We start from the raw sequence: 14,981 nt of genomic DNA, 5'->3' as shown, positions 1-14,981 counted from the left end.
ACGAGGAGCTTGTTTCTTATTCTTCGAGGATCAAGGGGTAACTAAGAAAGCAAACTCATGAAAGAAATTGATCAGATGGGAAAGTGGAGGAGGGAGAGGAGCAGAGAGTTGAAATAAGAGAAAACCCTCTCTTGGTATGGTATGATTTAAGGATACACAGACAGGCTCTCTTTCCCCAAAACATCTCCCCACCTGGAAGCCACAGGTCCAGAAAGTCCATCATTTTTTAAAGTTTTTTCAATGAGATAAAATTCATGTAACATAAAATTCACCATTTTAAAGTGTAAAAATTCAGTAATTTTTCGTGTATTCACAACGCTATGCAGCCATTACCACTAATTTTGGAACATTTCCATCACCCCAAAAAGAAACCCAGTACCTCCAACTCTCCCCTCCCCCAGCCCCTGGCAACCACTAATCTGCTTTCTGTCTCTATGGATTTGCCTATTCTGGACATTTCATGTCAATGGAATCATACAATATCTGGCTTTTTATGTCTCTTCTTTCATTTAGGATAATGTCTTCAAGTTTTATCCACATTGTAACATGACTGAATAGAATTTCACTATATGGATATACTACATTTTATTTACCCATTCATTGGTTCATGGACATTTGGGTTATTTCCACTTTTAGCCTTTTTTGGGATAATGCTACTATGAGAATTCATATATGAGTTTCTGTCTGAACACATGTTTTGAGTTCTCTTGGGTATATACCTAAGAGTGGAATTTTCCACAATGGTTGCACCATTTTAAATTCCCATCGGCAGTATAAAAGGGCTCAAGTCTACCATTTTTGAAACCCATTTTTTTGAGTCAAAGTATTGCCTTTCTAACCCAATCTGAATAAATTTCTCAGATTTTATTCCTGACTCACAGAAAGCTCCAGAGGCCCGAAGTACTGCTTTGGGGTGGGTTAGAGGGCAAGTGGTAGTGAGAGATGTTAAAAATGAAGAAATGGCACAGAAAATCGAGGCAAGAGGCACTGAAGGCCAACTCTGCATGCTGCATGATTTTGCTCTGGGTTCCAAGAGTCTAAAAAAGTGGCTTAAATTGGCTGAGGAGGCAGGACAGAGAGCACTTCACAGAAGTAGGTCTTTAATAAACATGTCTTAATGCATGCTGATTTTTCACCCTTACCTCTCCTCTCTCCCAGTTTGTGGACGACCAGTTATCCCCATTGCCCAGAACCAGGAGGTCCAAGGTTCTTCCAAAGCTAAGTTGGGCAACTTCCCCTGGCAAGCCTTCACCAATATCTATGGCCGTGGGGGTGGGGCCCTGCTGGGTGACAGATGGATCCTCACGGCCGCCCACACCATTTATCCCAAGGACAGCATCTCTCTCAGAAAGAATCGGAGTGTGGATGTGTTCCTGGGCCACACGAAGACAGATGAGCTGATAAAACTGGGGAACCACCCTGTGCGCCGTGTGGTTGTGCACCCAGACTACCATCAGAACGAGTCCCACAACTTCGACGGGGACATTGCCCTCCTGGAGCTCCAGCACAGTGTCCCCCTCGGTCCCAGGCTCCTCCCAGTCTGTCTGCCCGACAGTGAGACTCTCTACCGCAGCGGCCTGATGGGCTACGTCAGTGGGTTCGGTGTGGAGAAGGGCTGGTTAACTACTGAGTTGAAATACTCAAAGCTACCGGTCGCCCCGAGGGAGGCCTGCAAAGCCTGGCTCCAAGAGAAACAGAGGTCTGAGGTGTTTTCTGACAACATGTTCTGTGCTGGGAATAAGACGTGGCAGCAGAGTGTCTGCCAGGGGGACAGTGGTGGTGTCTATGTCGTATGGGATGATCGTGCCCATCACTGGGTGGCCACGGGCATCGTATCCTGGGGCATCGGGTGTGGCAAAGGCTATGGTTTCTACACCAAAGTGCTCAACTATGTGGACTGGATTAAGGGAGTGATGGACGGGAAGGACTGACCCTGGAGCAGTGACGCCAGCACTGTGGACGTCCCAGAAGGAGGAGGGTTGAGAGTGAGGATTGACCCCTGCGAGTGAAGAGGGGAGCGGGCCAGGAAGCCCTATCTAAGTCACAGTGCTAGAGAGAAATCCCCTGCTCAAGGATGACCCCATCCCAGACAGGAAGGGCATCCGCCAGCCCCTTCTCCTCACCCTCTACCTTCCTGTAAATTTGTGCTATGCTCAAGGAAGCCCCGTCCATCTCAGCGAGTTTCCCTTTGAACTTCATCTCCTGCTGACACAGCTTCTTCTGTCTCTCCTGAGAACAGCCGCCCTCTCATCTCCCTGTTCAAGAGGTATATGAGGGAAGTGGTCTTAATTGCATTTCATTTCTGAAACATTCCAAAGCCCCTTTAGTTGACCTTCAAATATTCAAACTATCAACTTTACCACCTACCACGATGCCTAGTTGCTATTATAGTCATAGCTCGGTTTTTGTTACATCTCTGAATACCAGGCACTTCACATACGTTATTTCATTGATTCCACACACCAAGTTTGCAAAGGATGTTTTATGATCCACATTTTAAATGAGGAAACTGAAGCTCAGGGAGATAAAGTGACTTGCCCAAACCCCACAGCTGATCCGGGATTGCAAAAACCGTGTGCTTTCCTGTGCACCTTGATACTTCTCAGGCATCCTCCAGACCTGCTGCTGAGACCTGCTGTATCGCCCGCTTCCCCTTCCCAATTTCCACATCAGTACAGATTCTTGCTCCCTGGGAATTCCTGTTTCAGTGAGGACGAGGACACCTGGCTCGCACTTTCTTGGGGGCCCCATCTCCTGCAGACACCCCCAGTGCTGCTGAAAACCCCAGGCCAGGCTCTGCCTGAAAAGACCAACTCTCTAATTTTTTGTAAGGACGTAGGGTGATTTATAGTAAAAGGTGTAAATAAAATACAATTGCTCAAATTGACCTAGAAGATGAAAACTATAAAACGGAAGAAAGCAACTTCGCTAATGTTGAAATTCAAGTTAGCTGTATGGGTAAAGGTTAAATTTATCTTTGAAAAATAACAGGATTCAAAGGCGTATGTATATGTGGCCACGTCTACTTTTTAAACCTATGCATAGTACAAAAGGCTATTAAAAATACTCTAAAATATTCATCGACGTTTGTTTTCAGTGGTGTAATTCTGGCTGTTTTGTTTCCCCTATTCTCTATTTTCTAAATTTTATTTCATGAACATGTATTAGCTTTATTTTTTTATTTTTTATATTGAAAAAAATGATATATTTCTCCATGCCAAGGCAAAAAATATATACTTATGTCTATATGTCTATATTTATATATCTAGATATAGATATATAGCCACAGAGAGAAACCCACCATTACTTTAAGGGAGAAATTTTTTTTCCCCAGAATCAAATCCTAAGAGGAATGAACAATATAACAGACTACGTCTTCAGTACTAGTTTTAAAATAAGTGTCTAAACGATGTGTGGCTGTTTCTTCTTCCTTTTCTTGGTTTAAGTCAAAGGTGTAAGACAAATGCATAGTAAAAGTTATTTTGAGTGGTTGGACAGAGTGGGAGTCAGGCTGAGACTGAGCTAATGAGGTCCAGGATTGTCACTTTCCAGTCATGTTGAATGATACCAGAACAGAAGTCAGAATCCATGAGACGGATGGAAGGGCTTCAGCTGAGACCTACCTCCTCGGACCACCTCCTCCTTCCCTGTTGCCTCTGCCATCCTGCTCCCACCATAAACACACGCACACACTCACACACACACTGCTTTCAGGATGCTAATGTGCAATTTGCTAGACAAGAGTCCCCTTCTTTCTTGTCTCCTGATCTGGTCCTATCCTTTCTCTCTATCTTTGTCTCTCCTGACCTGACAGGCCATGGGTCATATCACAGATCAGCCCAGCCATCAGATTCATTCCTCAGCTCCAAATATAAGCCTGCTAGAGAAACCCTCCAGATCTTGTGTCTTCCATGTGCCTGCTTGCTACATTCAGTGATGACTTGCTTACTGCCTAAAGGGGCCCAATCTTCATGAGTCCTTGCAATCCATTGCCTAGGAAAGTGCCTGACATATTTAACTGGTCACCCATTAATGATGAATGAGCGGATGGGTAGGTGCAGGGATTGAGGAATTAATCTAATAGGAGAAATAAGCAAGATACACTACAAAAGCCTGAGAACTCAGGCTCTGCACCCTGAGCCTCTCTGTGGAATATAGTGAATAGGGCATTGGAGTCATGGTTAGTCGATGAAGATAGGCTTCCACAAAGAGCAAACTTTTAAAACAGGACACTATGGCCTGGTAGACAGGAGACACAAGAACCTTCCTCTCTCCCAGGACCCTGGCTTTCTCTCAAGTCACTCTTGGTCCACAACCACACTGTTTTTCTAGTCCTGGGCAACTGTGACCCTGAGGGGCTCATATTCTTGACCAGATGCTGAGGAAAAGAAGAAATCTCTACCCCTTCCCCAGCTGCCCCTGCTTCAATAAAAGCCAAGTTCATCGGCAGGCCTGAGTTAACTGAGGTGGGGAGGAAGGGTCTTAAAACAGACCCGAGCATAGCTTTAGGGTCACCCTAAGCGTCGTTCATGAGTGAAGTGACCAGCACCCCAATGCAACCAAACTCCTCTTTCCATGCCTGCACTGCCCTGCTCTATCTGCTGTCACATCACCCTGGGCATCGAAACCCTGACCATTCCTGGACCAGGGCTGCTAGGCGACTAAGGACAGGACGAACCAGGTTAATGGAAAAGAGTAGTCCAGAAAAGAGAGTCCCCTCAACTGTGCTTTCACTGCCCTTTGGGTGGGAATCTTGTAAACACAGCAGCAGACCCTAGGAAGATCCCTGAAGAAAGGGAGGATTCAGATCAGATTTAGAAAACGAGAAGTCTGGGCCTCCAACTCAAGGCTTTCCTCACTCTAAAAATTGGCCCATTCCCTTACCTCTTCCCCATGTAGGCCAGCAGGTGGCACCACCATCAGTGAATTCAAAACCAAAACTAAATTAAACTGGAAACAGATTTTTTTTTTTTTGGTTTTGTTTATGCAAATAGTCCATTCCCTACAGCATTCCTCCGGGAATGGTCTCCCCTTCCCCCTCCACAGTCATTCCCTCCCTTCCCCTTCCCTCCTCTGCATGACCGCTCTCTTTCTCCACACAGAGTGGATGAAGACGCTGTCAGGGGCGTCCAGGATCCAAAAGCAAGACTTGAGAAATGTGAGTAAGGCTGATGGGGCCCGAGGAGGGAGGGAGAAACCAGAGGGGAGACCCCTGGGCATGGGAGGCAACTCTGCTCCCAAATTTATTCAGGGAGACAGGATCAGCCCTCCCTTTCCCATGTCCCTTATTTATTCCAGTGTGCACATTTGCGTGTACACACGCAAACGTGAACCCCCATCCCTCTTCCTGAGGACAAAAGGAGACCTTAGACATATGAAGTGATGGCCACATCCCCTTCTTCTTCCCAGCTCATAGCAGGGGAGCAGCAAGATGGGGGGACCCGCTCTGCCCAGGAGGGGTGTCCTCCGTGCACCATTTGTGCTCCATGGGTAGTTTCCCCCAGAGGCCTTTGCTGAGCCTTTCGGAGCCCTTGCAGAGAACCATGACTGAAAACCCTCATCCTCAATTCACTGGTCCCAAGCCAGCCTTATTCCGGGAAGGGGAGGGGAGTGATGGGACAGGGCAGGGAGGGAGTGGGGAGAGAGGTGAAGGCAGTGTGATGACCTCTGGACTAGACATTGCCCTGGGGAGGAACACCTCATGCAGCAGCTGTGGAGACCGGACTCCCCACGCCACTCACCCCCACCTAGGCATCTGTGAGACCTAGAATGGGCAAAGAGGAACATGCCCAACAGAGTGACCGTGCTGTCCCCCACCCCAGCCTCTGCCCACACAGCGCTCCAGACGCCCTCTTTCTTTTGACAGGTGGCTCTCATACCTCCTGGTGTCGGTCCTGTTCTGCAGGATGGGAGGTTCCATCCCCATCCCTCAGGAGCTCTTTGGGGAGGTGACTTCCCCTCTGTACCCCAAGACTTATCCCAACAACTTTGAAACAACCACTGTGATCACAGTCCCCACAGGATACAGGGTGAAGCTTGTCTTCTGGCAGTTTGACCTGGAGCCTTCTGAAGGCTGTTTCTATGACTATGTCAAGGTAGGAGTTCAGGCTGGGAGGGTAAGGGAGAGCTGGGCATCTCTAGAACCTGAGGACTTGTGCTCTAACCACCCTAGATAGCATTTCCCACCTGTGGACACAGCCCCAGCCCTGTAAGAGCTGATAGCCGAGTGGAGTTCTAGGAGTCAGGTGATGGCATCGATGGTGTCCATTGGTTTTAGAGGCCCTCGGTGAGCACCGGGGGGAGAAACACAAAAGAGGGAAGGTATAGTCCCCACTCTCAGGAAATTTACTGTTTACAGGAGTCAGAAAAGCTTTCCATCTGTTTCCTTGCTGGGAGTCTTTGAGAAACTGCTATGCCTCAGTTTCCCTGTTTCCATGAAGAATATCACCACAGCTGCCTGCCTCAAAAAGAACGTAGGAACATGGGGAAGAAAAATATGTGTGGCAGTAGCTCAAGCATAGCCTCCAGCAAGGACAATGGGTTCAGTCCTCTCACCTCTGTGACAACCAAGGGTACCATCCCCGTCTCAGCTTTCTACATCCAATAAAAATGACATTCTAGATTCAAGATTCCAGTAGAGCCTAGCATGTCCCGTAAATACCACTCCCTGGAGGCTGTGAGAGACTAACATGAAAATGACACATCTCTAGCCCAGAAGACTTGAGAAGTTTGCAGTGTTGGGGAGAGGGGTCTTGGTGGCAGGGATAATGAGAAATGGGGTTGGGGGGAGGAACATCTTCTACTTTTGATGGTTTAAGGAATTGTGAAAAAAGAGATAAGGGAAGCTAGGCAATGCATGCCGATGCTAAGGCTGGTGGGCTCCAGAGGCTCACATTCACCTGAGTATATCAGGAGGCATGGCTGGATGCGAATAGTTTGAATAAGGTGAGATAGAATAACAAGAGAGAAATTCAAGCAGACAAGTCCAAGCTCTAGGAATGAAGGAATGAATAAGGCTGGGTAGAGACAACCAGGATTCCAGTGGAAGATGGGCATGGGAGGGGATGGGAATGAAGAAAGGTCTGAAACATGCTGAGAGGAAATACACAGGGAAGGGGTGATATATCAGGCACTGGAGAATGTGCAAAGATTTAGCCAGTGAGAAATTCAGGTGGACAAAGGAAAGTCACCCAGGGAGGTTTGCAACAGCCAGAGCTCGGCAGGTGGAGACCAGCAGGAGGTCACTCCAGCAATGGGGCATGATTCACTCTTTAGGACAAGAGAAGGAGAACCATCACTGACCTTCCACATGTGACATGTCTCAGAGCTCTCCTCCCTACCCCTTGTCCTTCCTCTACCAGATCTCTGCTGATAAGAAAACCCTGGGGAGGTTCTGTGGGCAACTGGGTTCTCCACTGGGCAACCACCCAGGAAAGAAGGAATTCATGTCCCAAGGAAACAAGATGCTGCTGACCTTCCACACGGACTTCTCCAATGAGGAGAACGGCACCATCATGTTCTACAAGGGCTTCCTGGCCTATTACCAAGCTATAGGTGAGTGGTCCCCAGGTTGCCTTTTGTCGGGACTCAGTCATAGAGAATGGGGACCAGAAAAAGGGGATCTTGAATCCAAAGAAGCAGGAAAACTGGCTCTCATTTTTCCCCTCAAGAAAGCTTTTTCTGGAAGAGGCCTGTAAGCCTGGGCCCTGTCCCCACTGGGCAGTTCCCAGAAAGCATTAGAGAGACCTGTAGGTCCAGGTAGCCCGGAGCTGACAATCTTTCAGCCTCTGGTGAGTGACCGCTCTGAGATCAGCACCACTATAGAAGTCCCCTGGCAAAAATGTAATCCTTCCTCTTGGAATCTCTTCCAGACCTCGATGAATGTGCTTCCAACTCAGTTGAGGAGAACGCCCAGCCCAAGTGCCAGCACCTGTGTCACAACTATGTTGGCGGCTACTTCTGTTCCTGTCGTCCAGGCTATGAACTTCAGAAGGATGGGCTTTCCTGCCAGGGTGAGTTTGGGTGATGTGGTGGGGGAGGCTGAGGCTGAGCACGGGCTCGCTGTGCCAACCGGGGAATCTCCCGGTGACCCCTTTCCTGCTCTGCTCTCACAGTTGAGTGCAGCAGTGAGCTGTACACAGAGCCATCAGGCTACTTGTCCAGCCTGGAGTACCCTCAGCCCTACCCTCCTGACCTGCGCTGCAACTACAGCATCCGGGTAGAGCGAGGCTACACCATCCACCTCAAGTTCCTGGAGCCTTTTGAAATCGATGACCACCAGCAAGTACACTGCCCCTATGACCAGCTACAGGTATAGCCATCCCACCCCCAAGGAGACCCCTCCCTCTCTTTCCCATCCCCACTGGGCTCTTCTCATCCCTACGGCTTTCCGGATCCTCTGGCCAATTGGGTCAGGAATGACCAACATCACACATGGGCTGGGCAAGCTCCCACGCAACTGAAAGGGGGTCCGAGGGATCCCTTTTCCCCTCCAGCTGAAAACATGCACAAAGCAGGACTCCCACCACCACCACCACCACCCTGGCCCTGTGGGAAAATATCTACCTTGGGGAGATGACCCTCCCTCCTCCCCCACCAGATCTATGCCAACGGGAGGAATATTGGCGAGTTCTGTGGGAAGCAAAGGCCTGCTAACCTTGACACCAGCAGCAATGCCGTGGATCTGCTGTTCTTCACAGACGACTCAGGGGACAGCCGGGGCTGGAAGCTGCACTACACCACTGAAAGTAAGGGGGTCTGGGGCCTCCCTTGCCAGCCTGCAATGCAGCAGGATCAGGTGGGGAGAAGGAAGGCAAGTGGCTCTGAAATAAACATGCCCTCTTATCTCCCCCACAGTCATCAAGTGCCCCCAGCCCAAGACCCTAGACGAGTTCACCGTTATCCAGAGCCTGCAGCCTCAGTATCAGTTCCGTGACTACTTCATTGTCACCTGCAAACAAGGCTACCAGCTCGTGGAGGTAAAAGCCCAGGCCTGAGGGTGAGAGCTGGCCCATCATTCCAGGAGTAATTCAGATGGATAGGCCCACAGCAGATTTAGGCTCAGCCCCAGGTGGAATCACAGATATTAGAACTGGAAGGGTCACCTGGTCTACCAGCTCTCAAACTTGATTGCACATTGGAAACTCTTAAAGTTTGAAAAATACTGATATCTGAGTCTTCTGTTAGAGACTGCTTCCATTGTCTGGAGTACAGATTGGGCATCAGGATTACTTAAAGCTATCCAGGTGATTCTAAGGTATAGCCAAGTTCAAGAACTACTGACCCAGTCTAATAACTCATTGTAGAATTAGGCTCTGAAAAAGTAGGGGCAGAAATGGTGTGCAAGGAGTGACTCATTTGACATCGGAGTGATTTTGTGCAGCAGGAACCTGCACCAAATCTCCTGCCTCTTGCTCCAGGGCTTGTCTATGCACATCGGTGGTCTTATCTTAGACCCACCATCCTGTCCTTTGTAAACTCAGGAAATAATGTGGTTTTATTCATTGGCCAAGCTCACAAAAGCTGGTAAACTAAAATACTATTTTGAAAAACATACAATTAGATTTACCCCTCACCAGGGACCTGGGACTGGACAGCCCATCTTTGTTCAATAGATCCACTTGGAACACCCAATCAGAATTAGAGATCTTTGATATGTCCTAAAGTAGTAATTAATTCATTCAACAAAAACTTTAAGTGCTTACTGAGTGTCAGGCCATATTCTAGATGCAAGAGGTACAGTAAAAAGAAACACACATATTCACACAGCTTTGATGGAGCTTACATTTGACTGTTCCATCAAACTGAGTTAGCCAGATAAATTGGTCTTTACTCCAGGATGCCTCCAGCTACGTCATGAGGACTGGGTGTTCAGGGCACAGAAGACTGGAGACTCACATACTCTTTGCTTATGTTACAACCCTCTCCTCGCTATACCACCCTGACCCTTACCTTGGCATTTGTCATTCACGTCATAGAATTTAAAGCAAGTCACACAGTTTATCTCACATTATTTATATTTTGCTCAGACATCCTAATTCTCATACACATTCTCTTGAAATTTTTTCCAGGGCCAACTCTCTGGGATAATTGTTGGTCTTAATAAAACTCATTCACATTGTCCAATGACATTTCATTTCAGAGGGTGCCATTTTCTTGCCTTGTCCCCACTATCTGTTCAACTGCAACAGCACTTAGCACATCAGCATCTCGAGCACCCTGGAGAGTGGCTGGCCTGCACTAGTATTTTAGGAAAGGCCCTGCCCTTAAGAAACCTGCAATTTAGAAGAGATGAAGTGATGCAGGGGTAGACTGGCAAGGAGAACACCGTGGTTCTACTTCAGGGAAGAGTCTTTTGTTTCAATGCAGAAAATACATGGTTGGGCTTGTTATGTTTTTAATTTAAAAGTCTGGGGTTCAACTAGACCCCAATGGAAACAGATAGGAGTCTAGAGAGAGGATTATTAGGTCTGACAATTAGCCCTTGTTCTGACTTTCCGCTGTGTGACTCTGTGCTCCTATATGTAGCTAACTCTGGTCTGAGAGGACTGGCTAGGGAGGACAAATGAGCCACGTCCACAGCGATGCTGAGGTCTGAGAGCTTGAGAGTTATCTGCACTCACTGCTGTGTGGGAAAGGGCAGGAAGGGAGCTGCAGTGCCTCCTTCTACTAATGGCACCTCTACTTCTGCTCAAACAGGGGAAACAGGTGCTGCTCTCCTTCACAGCTGTCTGCCAGGATGATGGCACATGGCATCGTGCCATGCCCAGATGCAAGAGTAAGTCACAATTCAGGATGTGTCTGCCCCTGGGGATCTCCCACTCCCAGCCTTGGGGACCTAAGCTAAGAAGGGAAGAGGGGGTCTGGACTAAGCCTCTCCTCAAAAGATCCTCCCCTTGACTTGTCCTTTGAAATCTATGGCCCATCTCAGGAACCAGCAGCCCTCATCTCAGCCAGACTGATGGTCTCTACTCAGAACTGAATTTCACTCTATCCAACTCCCATCCATCTCAAGTGCCCCCCACACACACACTGACCATATTTCCCTAAGGTTCTCAGCCTGTTCTGTGGGAAGACAACTCACTTTCCTCCCACTGAGGTTCCAATACAGTCATTGTCAGCTTTCATACGGCCCTGTGTTCTCTCCCAGTCAAGGACTGTGGGCAGCCCCGAAGCCTGACTAATGGGGCCTTCAATTACATTACCACAAAGTTGGTGAACACCTACCAGGCCCGTATCCAGTACTACTGCAATGAGCCGTATTACAAGATGAAGACCAGAGATGGTAACAGCGCGTCTGAGCGAGGTAGGGACTGATGCGAGTAGTAGTTTTCTCCCTTCTATCTTCTCCAGACATCTTCTGAGATTTCGTCCAATAGAATTCCTAGGGAATATATATCAAGGTATTTGCCCAAGACACTGTCTTCAAGGCCTTAAAGTACAGCACAAAGTGGCATCTGGTAGGGTTGAAGAAGGAGGCACCTAAGTGATACAAAGAAAGACTTGATTCTCATAAACAGTCAGCTCCCTCTCACCACTAATCCTACCATCACCTCCACCGCCGCCACCACGATTGCGATGATTTATTTTCTTTCGGATGATGAGATGATGATGATGATGATATGATGATATGCGAGATGATACTTTCTTCTTCTTCGACGACGATGATGACATTTAATATTTCTTTATTTATTATTTATTTACGATTATGATTTTTCGATGACATTTTTGACGTTTTTCTGCGACGGTTTATTTACTTATTTTATTATGAGGATGATATGAGTATTTGACATTTTTCATTTATTTATTTCGATGATGATGCTACGACGACGATGATGATATTGAGATGATGATGATATTATTTAGATGACGACATTTTCGTGATTTTTATTGATGATGATGATTATTATTATTTATGACATTAGTATTATTGCGATGAGATGACTATTTGCTACGATATATGATTATTGAGGATGATGCGATGACAATAAAAAAAAATACCATTATCACTACCAACAACACCAACACCAGCACAATCACCACCATCACCATCATCACCAGCACCACTGCCGCCACCACCACTACAGGTGTATCACTAGGACTTCCCCCTGCATTCTCCCCACATACCCACTCAGGCTGCTATGTTGCAGTTTTTTGCATTTAGGTTTACCAAATGACTCTCAAATTCATCTACAGGCATTTTTAAAACTTTTTTTAAATAAAAGAAATCATATGCTTTCTAAGTTTGAAACATACAAAAATGAAAAATTATATATATATAGGTTATATATGGTATTACTTAAAAGCTGGGTTTTGAAGTCCGGCAACCCCAACTTTGCATCTAAGTTCTAGAAGTTAGAAGATATGTGGTTTTGTGTAAATTATTTAAGCTCAGCTTCTTTATCTATAAAACTAGGATAATAATGCATACCTGCAAGTGTCACTGTGGTACTTAAATGAAATAGTGCAGATAAAGTCCTTAGCAACAAGCATGGCACATTGTCAGCAATCAGAAAGTGTAGCTACCATTATTATTTACAATCCTTCTACCAAGATACAGTCACTGATGAGATTTCGATATGTTCCTTCCAGTTTTTGTGTCTATTTTCACAAATAGGGATCACAACGAACATATAGTTAAGTATTCTGATATTTTCATATATTAAAACAAAATTATATGAATGGAGCCTCTTAACACTTCTGATACTCCTTCCTGATATATTTTAACCTTTCCTTTGATCCTTGTCCATGCTGGTTCTGATTCTCCTCTTTCCACATTCAACACACTCAGTGTTCTTTGGCCTCTGCAACCTGCTTTTCCTGCCTACCCCCTCCCAACCTGATCACGGCCCCCTCTCCCTCAGGGTTGTATACATGCACAGCCCAAGGCATTTGGAAGAATGAACAGGAAGGAGAGCTGATGCCTCGTTGCTTGCCAGGTGAGTGGAAACCCTCTCAGGCCATCCTCAGTGACTTTTGCAACTCTGCAGGGCCTCAGAAAAAGCATTCCCAGAGAATGGAGACAAAGCGAGTGGAGAGACACTCCAGCTGGAAGTTGAAATTAAGCATGAGGAGTAAGGGAAAAGGAGAGGCGACATCCCAGGAGAAAAGGAGAGAGGGACCCAGAGAACTGGAGTGGTCCTGACATTCCAGCATTTTCACTGAGCAGATGGGAAATCAGGAAATAAAAACAACCAGAAAAAAACCCCAGAAAGAAATAAACAAGAACAAGGAGAAGAAGCTGACAATAGGCCAGGGATGAGGCTTTTGGAATGGGAGGAGAAAAGGAAAAAGGCCCAGAGCCAATAAGTAGGAATGAAAGGGGAACTAACTGATCACAGAGGGGAAGAGGGGTAGGCCTGGGGCTGACTTGTCCTGGCCCTCACTGTCTCTCTTCTCCAGTGTGCGGGAAACCCGTCTACCCTGTGGAACAGAAGCAGCGCATCATTGGAGGGCAAAAAGCCAAGATGGGCAACTTCCCCTGGCAGGCGTTCACCAATATCCACGGGCGCGGAGGTGGAGCCTTATTGGGCGACCGCTGGATCCTCACGGCTGCCCACACCCTCTACCCCAAAGAATACAGTGCGCAAAACAATGCCACCTTGGATGTGTTCCTGGGCCATATAAATGTGGAAGAGATCACAAAACTTGCAAACCACCCTGTCCGCAGGGTCAGCATCCACCCGGACTACCGCCAGGATGAGTCTCACAATTTTGAAGGGGACATCGCCCTCCTCGAACTGGAAAATAGTGTCACTCTGAGCCCCAGCCTCCTCCCCATCTGCCTCCCTGACAATGAGACCTTCTATGACAAGGGCCTCATGGGCTATGTCAGTGGCTTTGGGATAATGGAGGATAGGCTTGCTCATGACCTCAAGTTTGTCCGTCTGCCTATAGCTGACCGAAAGGCATGTGAGATATGGCTCAAGAATAAAAAAAGGACGGATGTGTTTTCTCAAAACATGTTCTGTGCTGGGGATCCGACTCAAAAGCAGGATGCATGTCAGGGCGACAGTGGAGGGGTCTTTGCAGTGAAAGATGAGAATGACCGCTGGGTGGCCACGGGAATCGTATCCTGGGGCATCGGGTGTAGCAGGGGGTATGGCTTCTACACCAAACTACTCAACTACGTGGACTGGATCAAGAAAGAGATGGGAGAGGAAGACTGATCCCAGAATTCACTAAGTCAGAACCTAGAAAGCAGTGTATTCAAAAAAAAATTATCTGACTATTTGTTTATAACTGTTAAGAATCCATATTAAAATCACTGATGCAGCAAGACACTTTGTGAAATAAATTTTTTTCTATAATCCCATCCACCACGTTCTTCACCTGAAACAACCCGAAGGTTACTTTTCTTTCCTCCAAGGATTGCAGAAGATATATTCTACAATCTCTAGTTATCATTCTCCTCTTTCATTTTTATACTATTGGGTAATTGAATAAAACTCTTTCCAAATAAAATCTTATGAGAAATTCCAGTGTGTAAATGAGTTAAGAGCAATATTTAATCAATATAAAAATACTTAGTAAGGCCATATTTAAAATATTTACTTAAGAAGGTAATGAGAACAATTAAGTTTATGCACACATTTACAGTTAGGGTTGTAGATTATTTATTTCTATATTTGTTTTGATTATATAATATGAAGAAAATCCTGATTTTCCCATATACATAGCTGCAAATATAACAGCTTTTTTAACAGCTCCAATTTTGAAATATTCCTTAAGAGAGAAGTGGTATGACAATTTTGTTTCCAAGTTGAATCATTAACAATATTTCTAAGTAATTATATTTCTTAAGATACATTTAAAGGTCAGAGAAGGACGCAAAATGTGGGATAAGCATATAAGTATTTACACTAGAACATTATCATGATGTCATTGCACAACAGATTCTTCTGGACTTGTTTGAATAACTTTACATGGACCAACACACACAGGCCTGAATCTAATACCAGTGCAGCATTAACAACTTCCCA

General features: G+C 46.3%; 2 protein-coding genes across 5 annotated transcripts in view; both read left to right on the top strand.

Annotated features, from left to right (window-relative positions):
• C1RL (complement C1r subcomponent like) overlaps positions 1–3,084 on the top strand; it is a 10,271-nt gene extending 7,187 nt beyond the window's left edge. For all 4 annotated transcript variants that reach the window (XM_039874235.1, XM_039874236.1, XM_039874234.1 and 1 more), the window contains one exon: positions 1,159–3,084. In XM_039874235.1, the coding sequence (XP_039730169.1) occupies positions 1,159–1,931 (773 nt within the window). In that variant the 3' untranslated portion in view covers positions 1,932–3,084. The remainder of the gene's footprint in view (positions 1–1,158) is intronic.
• A 1,894-nt stretch (positions 3,085–4,978) lies between these two features.
• Positions 4,979–14,463, top strand: C1R (complement C1r). Its single transcript, XM_039874233.1, has 11 exons — positions 4,979–5,158; positions 5,867–6,095; positions 7,362–7,554; positions 7,872–8,012; positions 8,115–8,311; positions 8,600–8,747; positions 8,857–8,978; positions 10,699–10,777; positions 11,150–11,305; positions 12,864–12,938; positions 13,402–14,463. Coding segments are annotated over exons 1-11 (2,109 nt in total). The 5' UTR covers positions 4,979–5,156; the 3' UTR covers positions 14,169–14,463.
• The last annotated feature ends 518 nt before the right edge of the window (positions 14,464–14,981 follow it).

The sequence above is a fragment of the Pteropus medius genome, unplaced genomic scaffold (assembly GCF_902729225.1).
Source record: "Pteropus medius unplaced genomic scaffold, Ma_sr-lr_union100, whole genome shotgun sequence".
In the NCBI taxonomy this organism is placed as follows: domain Eukaryota; kingdom Metazoa; phylum Chordata; class Mammalia; order Chiroptera; family Pteropodidae; genus Pteropus; species Pteropus medius.
The sequence above is the reverse complement of the archived record's forward strand: the minus strand, read 5'-3'. Positions and strand labels throughout refer to the sequence as shown.

Excerpts from the sequence above, each read along its gene's own strand:
- C1R (XM_039874233.1), top strand. Across the intron at positions 6,096-7,361 it reads GTTTCTATGACTATGTCAAG|ATCTCTGCTGATAAGAAAAC; the intron begins GTAGGAGTTCAG and ends TTCCTCTACCAG. Across the intron at positions 8,312-8,599 it reads GCCCCTATGACCAGCTACAG|ATCTATGCCAACGGGAGGAA; the intron begins GTATAGCCATCC and ends CTCCCCCACCAG.